Genomic DNA, 20,305 nt, shown 5'->3' on the forward strand with positions numbered 1-20,305 from the left:
CTGTAGTTTCTGCACGAGCGTTTACATTCAGCGTGTGTATTGTTAAAAATGACATTTACACCATGAATACAGGCTTCACACACTGATTTCGTCCCACAAATCTTCTCCAAATCCTACACCTCAGTGCAAAAAAATAAGCTCGCAGCGGCTGGTCGACACTATCCGATTCCACACCGATCCGGTCTTTGCAGGATACAGCTAATTCATAAGCCTTGCTCTTTTTTTTTTTACGCCTGTCTGCATTGCAAAGTTATTCATTCTTGTCATTTTACAGCCACTCTTGACAGTGGATAATAATAATAGTGCAGCTAATGTCATGAGAAGCTAGCAAAAAATACAAAATAAATGCTGAGGTTTGGTTCACGGACAGTATAAAAATACCTGGTTTGGATTCTGTGACGTGGAACGAATGAATGTGTTTCCCCACCAGCTTTCTCCCTTCGTCTGTTTATAAAACTGCATCAGAAAGCAAGAATCTACAGTTACACAGGAAATGATGCAAATATCTACATCTGTCTCTGAAATGCCACAGCTGAGCTGCCGGTCTGAGCTCATCGCTGTTTGCTCGAATGTCTATTTGCTCGATCGAGGGCTCTTGAACTTTTTCAATCAGGGGTTCAAGTGAGAAATGGACCTTCTCGTCTTGGGTCTTTGAAATGTTTTGCTCTTTGTGTCACGTTGAAGTTGACCCACGGCCCCGTTTTGGCTCCTAACCTGTTCGTTTATGAAACCAAAGAGCCAGATTTTACAAGGTTTTTAGCCTAATAAACATTATGTTGTAACATGCCCACTGACTAAAAATGCTAATTACAGGCTAAGTGCGAACTGTTTCACAATAAACTCAATGACATGTAAATGCAATGAGCCCCTTAAAATTTAGAATTAAGTGTGTCTGATTTTCAAATTATGTTTCTTTACGGATATGGACTTTAACAGGTCTTAACCCATTCTGAGGTTGTTTTATAAGCCCATCTTGGGTTTCCATCTCACATGCACACTTTCTTCTGTACCTTGTGGGTTTTTTTGTGTGTGTGTACAAAGAAATAAATAAAAAATATTTAAAAAGACCAAGGTCGAGATAAGCGGTACTCTCTCAGACATCATGTCTTTGGGATCTTTGCTTCTTTGGTCAAAGGTTTTCTCTTTAATGAATATTTTTCCATCTGCCTTTCATTCCTTTCACCATCTGCCAGAAGTTGCCAGAAACTCTGAGAGCTTCAGCTCAGCTTGCTCTGGAAGAACAGCGCCCTCTTCCTGTTTTGTGCCGTAAAGCAACACGGCAAATGGAACGATGGAAAATGTGTCAAGTCGGTAGAGGCTGCCGGTCTTCTCAGTGACTGTTTAACTTGTTTGGGGCAATTATATTAAAGTCTGAGTTGATCCAGTGGTGGCCCTAACCCAAGCCCTAAATAGCGAAAAGGATAATGGCCTGGACATCGCTCCTCCTTTAAAAACCGTGTGACAAAGTTTTACATGTTTATGAGGGGCTGCTTGAATCTACCAGTGAACCCTAATAATCTGAAAAGGTTTGAAGAAGTTGTAACAGGTATGTCCAAGTTTATAGGTGAACAAGGAAATCCCCAGGCAGTCTGACATGATCTTCTCTTCCATAAGAAAGAAAGAAATACAGAACAACATCTATGTGGCTAAAAGGGACAGGTACAGCAGATCCTCCGTGTTGGAAAATGCAACAAATCACCATCATCTGTGATTTTACTGAAGACTGCAGAGCGTCCTCTCTCTCTCTCTCTCTCTCTCTCTCTCTATCTCTGCCAAGGCCTGGACTTCCCAAAAGCATTTACATGTTGCCGTCGTTTTCTTTTCATTTCATGTCACCGGGTCATTGAGCAAAGTCTGAGTTACACGTGTTGTTTTGAAGGAATATCAGTGAAACGCCGCAGTGAGTGACCTTGAACGTCTCATATGTTCTGCTCAATGGAAAGGGAGTGAAAGGGGAACATATAATGAGGCACACAGAGAACTGGCTAAAACCATGAAGACTTCTGTGACTGTTTTTCCCATCTCTGGAGATTAACTTAATGGGCCATATGTAATGGCATATGTGTCATATTTATAGAATGACTGATTGGAATTTGCTGCATTTGAGAGTTTCATCCCTGAAATCCAGTGAAGACGCTAATGAAATCGACTTTGCAAATACTTACCAAAACTTCTGCACCAGGATGCATTTAACTCATAAAAAAAAAAAAAAAAAAAAAGATTTTGGTCATTTTGTAATCCAGTCACTGGGTGTTTTTTTTTTTTTGCTTATTTTTTATTGATTTTATTGATTTTTTTAATATCTACAGTGCCACTAATACATGAATCACAAATGACTGCAGTTGAAAAGTTACCACATTTCCAATTACAATTGCGATTCTACATACAATTACTTTGCACTGCTATACATATTCTGGAAAAAAAGAATCAAGTCCAAGTGGACCTATAAGAAATGTGAAGAGACGGAGAGGAAGAAATAATGCAGAGAAATGCAGAACAGGATAAAGTAAAAGAAAAAGAAACATGCAGGTAGAGTTCAGTGAGATGCATGTAAGACGTGTTGAGATGTTACGTCACCGAACTGAACTGCCAGTAATTAAACGAGGTCTTAAAAATGGGATCTAAAAAAATCTGAAATGGAATGAAGAGAAACTGATTTGAGTGCTAAAAGACTTTTGGGAAACCCAGCGACCAGCGACCCGCAACCAGTAGTTAGTGAGCTGGAGGTGTGGCTTCATCTCTAGCAGATAACACACGTCTTTGACTGTGACTGGCCTCCTGCTGCTGCCCCTGTTCACAGAGAAGGAAGCAAGCAAGGGAGGAAAGAAGGAAGGAAGGGCGGAAGGAAGGAAGGAAAGATAAAACAAAGACGGTTGAATTCAAATCGGTCATCGAAAGAAATGCCATAAAAGTTAGCATTACCTTTTTACAGCTGTGTGTGTGTGTGTGTGTGTGTGTTGTGTGCACGAAAGCGTCCCACCTTGCTTGGCCGCCGTGGCTTGCTGAGTTGCCTCCTCGGCGGCCTTCTTGGCCTCCTCCAGGGCAGCCAGCTTGGCTTCGTGCTCCTCCTTCAGGGCGTTCCACTCCTTCCTGTTGTTCAGCAGACGGTCCAGCATGGGGGTGATCTCCACGTGGAAACGGCTGAACTCCTGCGGAAGGCGGACGGGACGGGGCGAGGCGGCTCGGTCAAATCGGTCACACACACTGTAATCTGTGTAATCTGTAATCTCGACTTCCTGAGGTGAGCCCAGTTCAAGTCTGGGACCAGAGCGACCCGACCAGTTCAACACCACAGCTGCCATCACAGTAAGTACTGTTGCTTCTGAGCATAACTTGTTATTTTACCAAGTTACTGCTCCTAAATAGTGACTAGTTACTTTAATTGATACTCTTTATTAACAGTACGGTAACACTTTACAATAAGAGTACAACATTTAACGTTAGTTAATGCCATAATAAACATTAAGTAACAGGTAATATACATTGAGTAACAGTTAACTAACCGTTAACTAATGTGTCTAAGAATCATGTACTAACGCTGTTCATGCTAAGGTATTAATTTATATGTTATTTAAGGGTTATTGTAGAGATTGTTAACATTAGTAAATGCCATAATAATCATTAACATAATAATCATTAAGTTAATTAACCATTTCAGCATTAACTAACGTGAACTAACGTTAATTGTTGTACTCTTATTGTAAAGTGTTACCAACAGTACTTTTACGTTACCGATGCTTTTTAAATCTGCATTTTGCTGAGGCCATTCCTGCTGCTGAAAAAGAAAGCCTTACTGACCATCAACTCAGCAAGAAAACCTTCATTTACATTTATTGAAACAACTGAGACTGACCGAATGTTGTCAATGTTTGCTGACAGCAAATGCACAAGTATCACATAGGGAGGAACGATGTGGTATAAAAAAAAAAAAAAATCTTTAGTTTTGCTGGGGTCTGTGCCACACAGACATGTTTTCTTTTCTTACATCTGGAAAATGCAGTTTGTAGGCCGGGGTGTCTCTGTAGCACCATCATATTTTATTTACAACGTTCTGTCACACATTTCACCTTTATCAAACAACTGCAGCATTTAAACAAAACATTTTAAAAATATAAGTAGGTTACCTGTTACTACAAATAAGTAATCTGATTAGTGTCACTCATTACTTAGTAACTCACTGCCCAAAACGCTGAGTGTGCAGTCAAAATGTAACCCAATTTCTCTGATAATAGTTTAAAATAAATAAATAAAAACCTTTATTTAGGCACTTAAGCCCTTAAGTAAAACAGAATTGGACATATCATAGAGATTTTTTTTTTTTGGACAGCAGAATTGTGCTTGGTGGAGTAGATGAGATTTGCAGACTGTACTCCAAATCTACCAGCAGTGTGACCGACTGGTTTCACTTCTGAAACGGGTGTGAAGCCCGGTGACTGACCTTGTAGACGAAAGCGCAGACGAAGTCGATGAAACCACACTGGAGCTTCGGCAGATCGGCCGCCTTGTTTCTGTCCATCATGGGCTGCACGAAAGAGAGGAGAAGAGGGGAGTTTTTGCCATTACTTTCGGTTTCATTTCAACGCTTTAGTGAGATTATAAACGAGCAATAATCACCATTAAGGTTGTTATTACCATCGTATTACCATCGCAGTTTGGCACTATCCCATTAAAGCTCACCTTAGGGTATTATGACTTTTATACAACAGTTACCAATGTGTGTGTGCTGTCTGTAAAGTTTTCGTCGATACAGTCAGCAGATGTATACAAATAAAAAAAAAAAAAAAAAAAAAGAAATATTACTGACCCGCTCCTATGTTGTCATATGTTCCCCAAATAAATTGTTATCCATGTTGTAAAGACTTTGTGGCTCCAGCAGGTGTCGCTGTTTCTACGTGGAGTACAGTACAGTCCATATCGACGATCAGTTATTCCTAACAACGGTCATCGTTCAGAAATATCGGCCTACAGGAAGCCCTCACCGACCAATCGTGTTTGAGTATTTAACGAGGTTATGCAATCATGTGAGAACTTGCAAACAGATGCCTCTCTTTAGAGGCAATTAAATCTTAAAGGGTAACTCCACACTAAATCACAAACACCAAAAAACGTCTGCTACACTGCCCTCTACAGGCTGAAACTCTCAGGCACGCCGCACACCCAGGCAGGGATGTGGCAGCCGGTAGTTTTAGCAGCTGTCCCCTAGGGGGCAGCGCAGCAGACGTTTTCTGTTTTCTCTCACTCTTTAAAATGAAACCAGACCCAGAATCATCTTCTCATCTGGCTTTTTACAGTAAGTTCTTCCAGGTTGGTTCTCCCAGGTGAAAGTTCCCACCAAAGTTCAAGCCCGGATTTCAACAAGCTGCTGCCCCTGCTGAAGAGCCCTTGAGCAAGACCTCTCCTCTGACCTCAGTTTCCCTATAGAAATGATTTAAAGCTACACAAGGCAAAGCTTTTATGTAAAAATACAAATTAAAATCGGGTGTTGCGTGCCGTCACGTCTCCACCCACAAATCAAAACTTGGACATTTGAGGTGAGAACCATTTAGACTCAACTTAGACTTGGACTAACTTAGAATTTAGACTTGAAGTGCAATATAAGGAAAACGGTTCTTGTTTTTTTTATTGTCGCCCTAAAAGAGATCAAACTGTCTCCTAACAAAGGTAATTATAGTTTTGCATTTTTCACCAGCTTTGAGTTTTATTTTATTTTGACTTTTGGTTTTCAACTTCAGTTGAGTTTGAATTAATTTGTGAAGCAGAGTTGCTAGTTGAAAAAGCTTACTTGTAGTTTTGTTTTTACTACTTTCAGTGTTACTTTTAGTCTTTTTGTAATGTGATATTTGTCAGGAGGGGGATTCAAAAAGGTCAGAAAAAATTTTGTGTAACAAAATCTGAACAAAATAAATAAATAAATAAATAAATAAAAAATATATTCACTTAAGATGAGCGACCAAATAAAATAACAAAGACAAAAACTAAAGACATTTTTCCTGCAATTTTAGTTTCTCTTACTAGTTTTGGCAATAGAGGTATCTTTTTTGTTAAACCTCTTTTTTCTTTTTATTTCAATCCACAAAAACGTTCTTCACACCTAGTTTTCGTTTTCCTCTCTCGCCTCGCTGGTTTTCTTCGGAGCGAAGCATCACACACCGGCCAGGTCTGTAAATCTGAGAGCGCGACGTGCGGCGCCGCTTGACGAGACGTCATGTTACAGGATCACGGGGGCTCAAGTTCAAATTTCTCAAATAGTTACTTCTCGCCGCCATTTGGAGCCGCCGATGTTTGACGTTGCCCAGTTGCAGCTTCATGTTACCAGCCACCTCCAGACGGTTTCCAGCACATGGTGGGTGTTAGCTTCCCTGCTGAGGCCACATAAATAACTCTGGCACACAGGTGGATAAACCAGAGTTCACACTGGCTGTAATTGCCGGCAAAATTGCCCGTCTACATCCACTCAGAAAGTTGCTTGAGTGTCACTGCCTCCGTAAGCCCTCTTTATTTTTCTTTGCGGTGAGTCACTGAATATACTGGTAGGAAAATATGAACTGACCGAAATGAAAAGTTTCCCCTGCTGACATAGATGCTATTAAATTCAGAGCTCTGTGAAGTGAGAGAGAGAGAAAAAGAGAAAGAGAGAGAGAGAGAGAGAGAGGGAGAAATATAGAGCGATATGGTGCTCAAGCACATCAAGTGTCTCAAGGACATAAGAAAATGAAAGTGGGGGGCGAGAGACATAGAGGTAGGGAGGTGGAGAGAGAGTCAGGGGATGGTATGGTTGGCTAGGTTAGGGCCAAAGTGACCGCTCTTTCTGTTTCAGTGCACCACATAATGGCTTGTACATCAGTCACTACCAGCGCCACGGGGAACTAAATCTCTTCTCATTTGGCCTTTCATCTCTCTCTCTCTCCTTCTGTCTCTGCAAGTCTCCCTCAATCTCTTTCTTCTCTCTTTCTGTTTTATTTGCTCGCTCTCTCTCCCTTTTGTACTTTTTTCCCCCCTCATCTCTCCTCTCCGTCTCTTACCCCCTCCTTCTTCCCACTCTCGATCCTAAATTGAAGCCCCGAGGACAGTTGTGTCCTGCCTTTAATTTGCATGATTCCTATCCACCCACCAAATCCTTTTTCTCGTCCTAGTTTGTTTGAAGAAATTGATGAAAACGCTGGAAAAAGAGAAAGGATATGAAATATAAACTGGGCAGGTGAGACCAATAAATCCCAGGGTGCCACTGATATTGGTCTCTTTGGTTGCAGCAATATGTCAGTCTCTTTAAATTTGACCGTTTTCACGCCAAAAAAAAATGCTTAATGTTAACAAGGATTTGTTTTGACGTGAAATAGGATTTATACCATGGGACGCAAATTCTCCCCTGAAACCTGATACAATAACAATAATAATGAGTAACAAAATTATTTTACTGCACTTTTTTCACAGTGATCATTTTCAACGGCTGTTATATTCACATTATAAGTGAACTATTTGACACAGACACAGCCCAGAGGATCATCGGCTGCCCTCTGCCCTCCCTGGAGGAGATCTCTGCCTCCCGACGCCTCAGCACAACCAGATCCATCCTCAAGGACTCCCTTCATCCAGCTCACCACCTGTTTGACCTGCTGCCCTCGGGGAAGGCGCTACAGGTCAACAAAAGCCCGCACCACCAGACTTACAAACAGTGTTTTTCCCCTGGGTCACACGTACACTAAACAAACAATAACCCTGACTATATATTAACTGTTAGGTGTGATCACGAGGACTTCCATGTGCAATTTTCAACGAGCCTCTACCTCATTACATCATTATTTATCTATTACTTGGTTATCACATCTGATCATCCGTTTAGTTTTTACTTTGCTGCCTTTTATATTGTGACTTATATGTTATGTTTTACTTCGTTTTCAGTCTTATTGTGTGTTTTTTAGTCTTAACTTATTGTGTCCTTAGCACTGACCAGAGTACCACTGCAATTCTGTCATATAAGTACGCTGTATTCAATATGATGACATTAAAGATTCATTCATTCATTCACTGATATGGGTTTTTGAAGGCTGACAACAGTATTTTTAACTGAAACCGGTGATGGCCTTTATTTTGAAATGAAATTCAATATGATTTTAATGCAAAAAAACCTTTCCCCTGTAACAATACTAGTCTAAATCTAATAACGGTAAAACCTGCACAGGTGTATTTGTGCAGAATCTGGTAAAACTGATGCAACAGCATCAATTCATGCTAAGGTCCGCCCACAGCCCCCCAGTGGAGTATTGATTAGTTCAGTGAATATGCAATCAATCACACTGCGCCGTATCAGTGATATGAGAGGTGAAGAACACTGACTGAACCAGATCTCGTCAATATCGGCCTCACATTTCAGTTTTTTTTTATTGTGTTTTTGCTTGTTTGTGTTTCCCTTTTCCTCTGAGTTTCTGTCTTCCTCTCAGTTCCCCCTCGTCCTCCCACATCCCCCCGTCAGCCCTCTAATAATAACTGCAATGTGATGCGTCACTGATGACCGCAGGGAAATCCTCTCTTTGAGGTTAGAGGTCAGGGTCAGCGGGTACAGATCCGGTGTGTTGCTTAGGGGCACTTCAGTAGGATGAAACCCCCCCCCACTCCCCTCCACCCACCCACCCCTCCCGCCCTGGCTTGCTACGCCCCCGTTCTTCCCCTCCCCAGCCTCTCTGTCTCCTTACAATGGGCTGCTGCTCCAGGACGGTCCTCTCCAGGTCTCCCTGCTCCCAGAACTCTGCAGCTACAGACAGCGCCACCTACGGGACAAAAGGAAAAAGTCACTGAGACAGGAGGTTCACGGTGTTGATCATGCACAAGGAGTTTCTCTCAGTGAGGCTGGTGCAGGAGCAGATCGACAGCTCAGTGTGACATGAAGTACATACTGACGCGCAAAGGTAAAGGTACAAATTCAGACCAAACCAGCAAACAAAACCAGTCGAGTTTAACAACTTAACAACCCCACACGTCTTAGTTACGCAGTTGGCGGTGAGAGCTTTCTTATATCTAAAGGTTGTAGAATTTTGTTCAAATTTTAGCGTTCAAATAGAAGTCCGGTGCAGGTTGCATGCCGTAGGAACCCATTTTGTTGCTGGACTCCTGCTAGTGGAAAAGGCCAAGAAACTGGTTTGTCACTCACTGATATACCGACTTTTTTTTCCCTTTTTTTTTCATCAATAAAATACTGGAGCCTCCTAGTGGTGACAAGTAAACATTGCTGGGAACAGGGTGAGGCAACCCCAACCCTGCCTGCTGTAGTATCCAATTCATTATTATTATTTTTTTTATCTTTATTTAATCAGGGTATAACCACACTGAGACTGACATCTGTTACTAGTGGGCTCTGGATTCCTCTCGACATCAGATCAGACCTTTTACAGATGATTGTAACTGAATCGGGGAGCTCTATATCCTCACAAATCCATTTATAATTACATTTAGCCGACACGCAGAATGAATCACCAACCGTACAAACAATACACCACGATGATGCATCTTTCAACATTCATGTGAATAACATCATTACCTCTCCTCTGTATTTTGGGGGAAATTCTCCTTTAAGACCCAGTTAGTCATAAAGCTAGTGTTGCAGCACAGTTTCGACGTGGCCGATGTGAGTGCCATTTTATTGTAGGACTGGCAGTTATTGAGTAGAAAATGTGTCCATACTCCTTGTTAAAATCACCTTGCAAGGCTTTCACAATGCCCCATAAATGAATATATTATTCATTGCCAACCCGGCGGCATCAGGTTGTGTGACTTGATGAGATCCAAGACGGAGTTGTCTATCCTTACAACCTAAAAATGGCGCAATCTTGTGAATAATATGTGAATTCGGTATCCAGGGTGGAAACCTAATTTTAGAAGGAGTTAGTCATCAAGCTTGTCTCGGAGCACAATTGCCATGAGGCTGGTGGATACTGTCGACAGATATCCTGACTGTGTGCCTGGGAGGCTGGAGCTTGCTGAAAAAATAAAATATCAGCCATAAAATGTCAGTGGAATATCGTATCGCGGATGGAGCAGCTCCAGGTTTTGTCATTCGATGACATCTAAGATATCTCTGCGAGACTTGGATGTCTTCCATGTCTTCGGTGACAAATCTGAAAGTGACAATCTACAATGTTCAAGCTGTTCTAGGCGAGATGTTTTTGGATAAATCCGACTATTTTACCAGGATAAAATCACAAAGTGGGGCTGTGGAGGAGAGGAGAGTCGCATCCCTGCTAATTGAGATGCCGTGGATTCACCGAACTTGTCCAAATAAAGTTCTGGGGTCGGACACGGTCACTTCTTCCTTCACAACAAGTGCCGAATTCAAACTTAAAGTATCATAACAGTGTGTCTGCATATTTTAACCCATTCACTGCTCACATACCTTATATTACTACCAACCACAGCCCAAAGCATGCCATATATTTTTCGATTTACCTATCTCAAGCAAGTTTCAAGACTCTGCAAGTTGATTGTCATACTTTTCTGAGATGACTGAACTCCAATCATAGCCTTGAAGGTTGGAAAAACACAATTTGAAAGAGTGGAAAAAGAGTCAGCAGTAATGTAAAATATATGTGAACTGTTATCAACGGACTAAGACATGCAAAAATATTGTTGTGATCCTCTAAAAGTGAAATACAAACTTTATATTTAACAGGAGCAAGCCATCGCTCTGTGCAATATTTTACCTCCTATGAAGCATCACACACTGGCCCGGGGTGGGAAAAGTTCAAGCCGTTTTCAAGCGGTTGGAGATTGCACGTGCAAGCTGCAATATGTTACCTCCTCACCTGTTTTCAAGGTGGAATTTATCTTTAAGTCAAAAAGTTAGTCATCCGAGAAGTTTCAGAGCTTGATTCACACAAGGCTGGTTGATATCCTGACTGTGTGTGTGTGTGTGTGTGGGAGGTGCAGCTGAGTCACTCACTCAGGTTCAGAAAAGGGTGAAAATGAATATATTTTTCTGCCGGTGACACACTGACAGTTCTGGTGATTGTGAGAGGAAATGATTATTCTATTATTAGTCATTATTGTACTCAAATGTGCAACTGATTTTTCCTTCTTCACAATTGGGAGGTTAATTATTTCCCTGCACTGTTTTGATGTATGTTGTGTTGCAGAATATTGCATATCATTTGGTGGTTATTCATTCTTCTTTTTAATGTATATTTTCCTCTATCCGTTGGCCCTCTGGCCTTTTGTAAGTCCCTTTGTAAAGTCTGTTTTCAGGCGGTATGTAAATCAACAGTGTTATAATAATAGTACTGTACTGGCCTGAATATAGGAGAATATTTTTATCTGGACATTGCATCTGAGAGAGTGAAGTCGTCCTATACTCGAGGACTAGACAGAGAATGTTACTGTACATCCAAAACAGCAGGTGGCGACACAGTGCTAGTTAGGGTTAGCGGTGAGGATGAGGGTTTATGGGAGGAGCCGGTGGAACAAAAGCGAGCGTGAACGTGCAGGGAAAAAGCTGAGGGGCCAGTTTGGGCCAATCCGTCACATTGTCTTTGGCCAAAAAGAGTTAGGCTAGTTGGGCTGGCAAAGCGCAGGCAAAAACAGAAGTCATTTTTTTTGTCCTTGTTTGAAACACTCCGACCGAGGTGTGCAAAGCGAATTTCCGAGACATTACTTGCCACAAACAAAAAGCTAATATTATTTTTGGATGAGCTGTGGTACAAATTAACATTTTCGAAACATCTCAGCTCGTCTGTCTTTTACCTGCTTGCCATGGAAGTTTTACCTGCTCCATGTTGTGTTCACTATCAGTGGAAAACAATCAGACACACGGGGACGCACCAGACCTGTCGAAGCTCTTGCAGTCTTGCATCACCCTTCATGCTTCAGGTGCAGTTTTGAATCATGAGCTGGCTTTCAGGTTTTCACGACACCACATACGATCATTTCTCACCAACACAAACACTGTGGACTTCCCGTATGGCCAACAAAACTAACCCTGGATAAAAGCATGTCGTCGTGATGCTCTGTATATATTTACTTTGTCCTCTTTCTCACAGCTTTGGATAAAAATGGTTAAAGGATTACACTGTTGGTAAGCCTGTATACACATGACACACTGCCAAAACTGATGAGCATGGGATGCAGACTGGAGCAGCAGTTTGCAAAGTTGGGTATAGGAACTCCCAGAGGTCCTCAGTGGGCTGCCAGCAAAATAAAAAAATAGATAGATAGATAAATAAATAAATTTAAAAAAAGAAATGAAATACAATACAATAATAGTAAAAATAAAATAAATTAAAATAAAATAAAATAAATAATAAAAATTACAATAAAATAAGAAAAAAATCTTATAAAAATAAAGTAAATAAATGTGAAAAATAAATAATTAAATAATTAAATAAATTAAAGCTTAACTTCATTATAATTTAAATAATTCAAAATTTTACAAAAAATAAAAAAAAAGTGAATATTTAAACATAATGTTTTCATTTGAGTGTTTTGAACACTTTTTCAAATCAGGGTCCCTCAGGGAAAATTCATGCAACATCGCCTCAGGAGTCCAGAACATGAGAAATTTTGAAAAGCCCCGGTCTGGAGATTAGAGATACTTGTGAGCAGATGTGGCTGGTTCAGATCCCCGGGTGCATGCAGAAGTCTGGGCAGGAACGTGACCGAGAAACTCTTCCATCGCTTGAGCCTGAACACTCCTGACCTCCCGTTCGCTTTCGTCCGCAGAGCAGCTGCTCAGAGGCTGAGAGCGGACGGCCGCGGCTGTACGGGGCGGCAGGTGTGCAAGTTTATGAATATCAAACAAGGCCGAGCTGAACAGCGTGGTGCTTCTTTTCATTTCTTGGATAAACAGCGGCTTATGATTATTATTCTAAAACCTGTTCACGCCTCTTATCAGACAGTGTACTGGTGAGGATTCAGCAGGTCCCGGTCTGTAAAAGAACGATTTGCCCTAAGTCTGTGTTTTGTCACTGCATGTGAAAGCGGAGAAAATACAAAAACCTGGAACTCTTTGTGTGTCGCTACAATTTCCTTAATTAAAAATTACCAGCTCAAATCTCTTTTCTCATTTCATTTCAACCCCTCCACCGAGGCAGCCAATCAGGGCAGCGGTTCATTCAAATAATCCACAGAAAACAGAAAAGAGCTTCACAAGAGTTCCCACTAAGTCAAAAGTCAAATTCCCTGAGTTTTGCACGACTTACAATTCCATGACGAGTTTTGTTTTCCTTTACCAAAATTTAAAGCACACTTCAGATTCAGAGTAGGGCCGTGCAACAGAGTGCAGACTACAGCGATCTCTCTCCACAACGACAAACAGAGCAGGAAAAGTGTTTCCCACACCATGCAGGTGGATTAGCAGCTACCCAAATATAATTCAGCCCATTCCCTTTAGATCCATTAGTTTCACACCAACCACGCCTGCCCCTTGTGGTCACCGTGGTCAGACGCACGGTCTTAAACATTTTATTAGTAGGGCTGGGTATCAAAACTCATTTCCTTTATGGCACCTCAAATGCCTCGCCAATGCACATTATTGGATAAAGGAAGTGTCATTCAGTACAACTTTAGTTTCGATACATCTTTAATGACAAACCGCCTCCAAACGCAGCTGAAAAAATCCGAGTTGTGCTTTTTGACTTCATAAAACACGCCATCGACGGAAAAAGGTGACAGAATAGACACACACACAGGAAAGAGACGGAAAGAGAGGGGCGGGGCAAGCTGTAAGGTGCACAGTGACACCGAGAAGCGTGTATGTGTGTGTGTGTGTGTGTTTCCTAATAATCCTTAACTTGTCTCAAGAATTTATAAAATTCTCCATCTTTCCACGTCCGTGACCCTGGGAGCTTCCACTCTGACAAACACTTCACGACTACAAAGGGCCGTGTAAAATATGAGACCTTTAAATCGCTCTGTTGTTATTATGGCTAAAATATTGATGTCGGAACAGCTACGGGACTCGGTGTGTGTGTGTGTGTGTGTGTGCGTGGATATGAGAGTAGACATTTTCAGTCAATCTTGGATAAATAAAGCAGAAAAAAAAAAAGTTACTCTAACAGCGCCTCTCAAACAGCGAGCCATGCACACAATTTATACTGATACAACTATGCATGGTGGCTAGATGGCGATGTGTATATTACATACTTTGCTGAAATAGAGCGCTGAGGCTGCCGCGCCGTGATATGAGTAATGAAAAGCGGCACGTTGATTTGATGCATGGGGCCGTCAGGATTCACCGCCGAAAGCTGTTGAGAGGAATGGCGGCGCTGACAAAATGTCATTCTCTATCTAGTTCATCATTGCTATCCGTCTCATAGAAGCCTATGTGTGTGTGTGTGTGGGTGTGTGTGTGTGAGTGTGTGTTTGTGTGAGCTATTACTGTGAACTGCTGGATACTAGCGAGGCTGGATCGCTATTTTACTATTCTGAAGTATGAAAGGCTCAGTGGTGCTTGTGTAGAGATCACACACGCACACATGCACACCTGTACACACACACATGAACGCACACACACACACACACACACACACACACACATATATATATATATATACCTTGCTCTGGACCTCCCATGGTTTGGCGATAGCAGACAGGTCACAGGCGGTCATCATCATGGCCCTAAAAACACAACACATAACTCAGATTGGATCTCTCTCTCTCTCTGTGTGTGTGTGTGTGTGTGTGTGTGTGTGTGTGTGTGTGTGTGTGCGCGCGCGCTCACATGACGATCTCTTTGCGCGTGGTCTCCAGCATCATGTACTTGGTCCAGTCATTCCAGTTCTCGTAGGTCTTCGACTGATCCACGATCTTCTGGAACATCGCCCTCTTCCTGCCCAGATATAAAATCCACTATAAAATCATTTTTCCATAACTGTGCAACAATAAAAGTCCTTGGAATGAAAAATAAATACCTAAATAATCATAATAATCATAATAATAATAACCAGATCAAGCTCCACAACAGGTTATCTCAACAATATCCCAAGTTATTATGATTTTTTAAAATATTGCTGCCATATTGACTTACTGGCTCTACTCTGAGTATCTTAAATTTTGGCATCATCCTGCACTAGTGGGTGCAAATTAAAATTTCAACCCGTAAAACCTTCACTAATCTTTACACATCCTCTCTCCTCCACCTTTTCCCTTCAAATTAAATCGTGTTTTCTCTCCCAAACTGAGATGCTATTGGCATGTGTCCCGCCCAGACTTCCTGTTTCAACAGGAACGGCATGAAATCCGGACAGTAAGAGTCTGTTTCATGGGGTCTTTGAAAAACTTAGACCCTGGAGGGCAAAGTCAGATGTGCAGGAGAAACTCTGTGTGATGAAATCGTCAGCGGCTTCACCGTTTAGCTGAATTTAAGTTAAAAACAGCCTTTTTAAACAGAACAGGAGTGACGTGTTGTACAGCAGCTGTGGGTCGGGGCGCGGGTCTTGCATTATTGGGATTTGGTCAGGTTCAGAGCTAATTTACAGCAAAATTGCGGGTCGGTGCAGTATTGAGCTTTGTGCATTCACGTCGAACACGGGTGTGTAAAACTGGACCTGTGCTGGACTCTGGACTCCACCCATCAGTCGAGACAGACAAATGGATGGAACGAGCCTGTAATTTATCGAGCCGCTAATAAATTTTGTGCTTTTCATCAATTTGAATGGTCTGTGTTTTTTGCAGTTTCAACCACTGTAGCTTTAAAAACCTGAGGTATAAATTGCACCCACGACAAAATTTAAGATCTGATCATCCCAGATACTGAAAACTGGCCACCCAGCGGAGCGAGCTGGGGTTGACACGTGCTCGCACAAGCAGCTCAGCTGGCTGACAAGTTGTACAGTAAACAGAGGAGGCCAGGTTTCTGGTTTTGGTTACCAACCTACACAAGAAAGAGACATAATAACTGGAATCACTCCAAGTCAGAGATGTCAGGGATCTGGCCCAGGGGTCAAATTCAACCCGAGAGCTCATCTCTTCCGGCCCCCAAGATGTTTTAGAGGGACAAGGGGAATTAAACAAAAATATCTTTAAATCAAAGTACTATTTCATACACTCCTGCTCTAAGTAATGAGGTAAATCTGAGCCTTTTGGACATTCATTTGCCTGCAAAACATTTTACTCTACATTTCAATTTTTATTTGGGCGAGGGCTGAGATAAACGTGTGGCAGCTGACTTGTGGTGTGTTTGCTGGTCACACAAACTTTAACGGAGTCTCAACAGAAATCTCAGGTGAGCGGATAATAACAAGTTTCAGGTTGGGGTGAATGTTTCTCCCAGTGGGGCCTCTCGTTGTTCTCTCACTTAGTTTTCTGTCCTCGTGGCGCACACATCACAGAAACACAGGACAAAAAATCACTTCTTTCTGTCTGTTTGCTGAACATGCCTTGTTCGGTCAGCTTTCTGCACGGTAAACAGCCCAAAATCACGTTTTACTGCTCTCTGTATTTGTCTTTCTGTCTGTTCTTGTGTAGTGTACATACTCAATCCTATTGTGCCTTTGCTGGTCTTTTTCTTTTGTTTTTTGGGGTTTTTTTTTGTTATCTAAATTTTTCTAACTTCTCTTTCTTTCTCTCTGCATAACAAGACTTTGAGTCGTGGACGTACAGGTGGAAGAAATTGATGGATAAAGCACTGAAGTGAGCAACGGATAGATGAAATGGATGGATGGAGTCAGATGGATGGACGGGCGGACAGATAGATGGACAGACATGTTTACATGCTGCGGTACTGACTTGAAGTAGAGAGCCAGGTCGGTGGCGATGATGGCGATGTCCATGAGGTGGATGACGGTGTCGTGCTGGCGGCGGTTCAGATTCTGATAAATGTTGAGTGACTGAAACACAGAAACAGAAAGTCACCAGGTAGTTAAAGCCAATCCCCTATAAAATAATCTGATCAATATTACAAATTAAAAATTTTTTTTCCATGAAAAAGCATCCCTTACTACCTCAAAACCGCTTACAAACTCTAAATCTTCATTAAAAATACGCAAATCTATGAACCTGCTGCCCACTTCCTGCCAGCTGGCACACTGGCTCAGACATATTTGAACATCTAACCATGAAAAAAATTATATTTTAGCTCAGCGAATGTCTTACTTATGAATGAATGAATGAATGAATATGTTTATTTCGATCACAGCAGCACAACATATTAAACATAATTAAAGAATTAAAGAAAATGAATATGGCTGGTCGAAAAGGGTTTTCGGCTGAAGCAAAAGCTTATGGCTGCCGAACCCTTGCAATCAATTTCATTTCTGTTTCATCCCGAAATTCTTCATAACGATAAGCAAACAAAACACAGATAAGATATTAATTCTACTGTTTACATATACATACATGCATAAGTGTGTACCTGAGTGCACATATATACATATAGTACATGCCAGCTGTCATACAAAAAGCATACAAACCAACATACATACTTTTTTTTTTTTTTTTTTTTTACACAACCAGTATCCAAAACATTCACTAAACAAAAGGCCAAAAATCTAAATTTTTTCAAAGATTAAATTATAAGGCATCTGTAATTTTTTTTTTTTCATGATTTTGATCATTTACTGTTATCAGCATTTTCTATTTTGTATTTATCAAATATCTTATTTTTAATAAGATGTTGTTCATGTGAAGCAGCCATTTCATGTTCATGTGTTTGAATTTTAAGGGTGATGGGGCTGCCATCTCTAAGAGTTGAAGGTTGCACACATAAACAAAATGGTCCAAACAATTTATTGCATCTGTCGAGCCACTGCTATCGTTCGTGCCGCCTCCATATGACTTTATTCAGCTGATTCAATCTCGTCACTCTTCTGCATTTATAATTGTGGAGCCGAGTTTGCATATGTTACTTTTACAATGGCTGCATTTAGCTGCCAGTCTACTTCTCTAGGAGTTCTTCACGTTTAATCTCCTGATGTACCCTTGGTGAATAAAGGTAAGAAAGAAATGACAGCCAACAATGTTTGCCATAAAGACTTTGTCATGTTGCCAGCTGACATGCTGTACTGAAGAAAAGTGGGCTCGCTCACTTCCTCTCTCAGCAGAGTCTTGCCAAAGTCCAGATGGTGCCTTTCCAAGATGGAGGAGCCGTGAAGCTTTGCCAGAGGATTACCAGACCTGGAAACACACACACACACACACACACAGACACACACAAGCTCAGTGTTACGGTGTGATAAATCACGTGAGCTGACCCCAGGTGGGCTTGGCCTGCTGCGCGCTCGGCTAATAGCGGCTCTCATTGCCTCATCTATCAGCAGCCGGAGCGGAGCGGCCGCAGGTTTATCTGGTTAATATCCAGTCGCTGATGTTCTCAGTGTGTGACATTACCTTCACCTGAGGAGTTCAGGTCAGCTTGTGCACATACACCAGAACAGTGGCATTTGTTGGTGTGAGCAGGTTACACCGGCTTGGGCTTAATGGAAGAGTCTAAATTTCCCCAAATAAGATAATGTGGTAAGTGATCCTTTGTTATGTGTAAGCACTGCAGGAGGAGCCACGTGCAGGAGGCGGCAGGCTAGCAGGCTCCAAGTGCTGAATTTTTAATGGGAATGAAGGCAGGGAGAAGTCACGAACAGGCAGGCTGACAAACTCACGACGAACTGAGAAAGAGCTGAACTGAAAGCGAGACTGAAATACAAACTGAACCGATTGGCAAAGTGGAGACCCGTGGAGAGAGGCAGGGACACAAGGAGGGAGGGGACAGAGGACTGGCTGACGAGGAGGACAAAGAGGGAGCAACTCAGGGGAGGAGCAAACAGGACCAATACAGAGCAGGTGTGGAGGAATCAGAGATGGGGACTTGAGTCATTGCGACTTGGACTTGAGTCAACTCAAGTTGCTGTTTTAATGACCTGTGACTTGACTTGACAAAAAATAAAAAACCTGAGACTCGACTTGGACTTGGAAGTTTAAGACTTGGTTCTTGTTCATTTCATGTTTTCAGTTTGAATATAAAATATAAAATAAATATCTCTAGCCTGTAATATTACCCGGTATACAAGCGCACTCTGGGAACGGTGTTGTAATGATTGGATAACGACCCTGTCAATCAGTCATGCCCTCTCTACTCCCCACCTTACGTTTTGGAGAAACACGCCCCCCATATCAGACGGTCATCATCATGTCGGTCCGTCATTTGAAGAGCCGTTCTGCTGAGTAAGTGCTTGTAAATTAGCCAATAGCCTATTACCCTGTTAGTCGATAGTTAGCTTAGCTAACATTAGCTTGATACAAGCATGGTTACGAGATGGTTTGCATGTGATTTATAGTCTCTTACTGACTATTGGCGAGTTAGTGCATGACATGTAGGGCCCCATTGACGCTAGGAAAGCAGATCAATAAAACAGAGCAATAAAGCAAAAAGTCATATTTTTTAAACAGGTTAACTCAATTGGCCGATAATATTATTTGATGGTTACTAATATCTTATATTTACTCTTTATTAAGACCGGATTCTGCAGGTAAGATTGTAAAAATGTGACTTGACTTGACTTGATCTATTACAGGACTTGACTTGACTTGACTTGACATAACCTGTGACTTGACTTGACATAACCTGTGACTTGACTTGATCTATTACAGGACTTGACTTGACATAACCTGTGACTTGACTTGATCTATTACAGGACTTGACTTGACATAACCTGTGACTTGACTTGACTTGACTTGACTTGACATAACCTGTGACTTGACTTGATCTATTACAGGACTTGACTTGACATAACCTGTGACTTGACTTGACTTGACATAACCTGTGACTTGACTTGACTTGACTTGACATAACCTGTGACTTGACTTGACTTGACATAACCTGTGACTTGACTTGACTTGACATAACCTGTGACTTGACTTGATCTATTACAGGACTTGACTTGACATAACCTGTGACTTGACTTGACTTGACTTGACATAACCTGTGACTTGACTTGACTTGCCCAAGAAAAAAAATACTTGGGACTTACTTGAGACTTGAAGGTTTAGACTTGAGACTTACTTGAGACTTGCACATGGGTGACTTGATCCCATCTCTGGGAGGAATATGTGTGTGTGTACAATATTCTGACAGCAAGCAAGCTTATTGAAATGACATGTAATATTACTAGAAGTTGGCTGAAGATTCAACCTGTCTTCGAAACAAAAGCACCACTTTTGGTTTTAACGTATTTTACAGAGTGATTTGTGAATAACACTTTTATTTTGTGAACAACCGGAAGTGTGCTTATTTTGTACTGTGGCTGGCTTATGAGCTGTTTTGTCAGAGCAAATTTCCAAAACATGCGTTGTTTGGATAAACTGATTACATGTTGATAATCTACATGGCTACTTT

General features: G+C 41.5%; 1 protein-coding gene across 2 annotated transcripts in view; it reads right to left on the bottom strand.

Moving 5' to 3' along the window:
- Positions 1–2,260: 2,260 nt before the first annotated feature.
- Positions 2,261–20,305, bottom strand: part of pde6a (phosphodiesterase 6A, cGMP-specific, rod, alpha) — a 53,226-nt gene continuing 35,181 nt past the window's right edge. For both annotated transcript variants that reach the window (XM_030061462.1, XM_030061461.1), the window contains exons 17-24: positions 18,006–18,093; positions 16,708–16,808; positions 14,702–14,809; positions 14,535–14,598; positions 8,691–8,765; positions 4,439–4,522; positions 2,981–3,149; positions 2,261–2,790 (exon numbers count right to left, since the gene is read on the bottom strand). In XM_030061462.1, the coding sequence (XP_029917322.1) occupies positions 2,741–2,790; positions 2,981–3,149; positions 4,439–4,522; positions 8,691–8,765; positions 14,535–14,598; positions 14,702–14,809; positions 16,708–16,808; positions 18,006–18,093 (739 nt within the window). In that variant the 3' untranslated portion in view covers positions 2,261–2,740. The remainder of the gene's footprint in view (positions 2,791–2,980; positions 3,150–4,438; positions 4,523–8,690; positions 8,766–14,534; positions 14,599–14,701; positions 14,810–16,707; positions 16,809–18,005; positions 18,094–20,305) is intronic.

This window comes from Myripristis murdjan, chromosome 10 (genome assembly GCF_902150065.1).
Source record: "Myripristis murdjan chromosome 10, fMyrMur1.1, whole genome shotgun sequence".
Classification (NCBI taxonomy): Eukaryota; Metazoa; Chordata; class Actinopteri; order Holocentriformes; family Holocentridae; genus Myripristis; species Myripristis murdjan.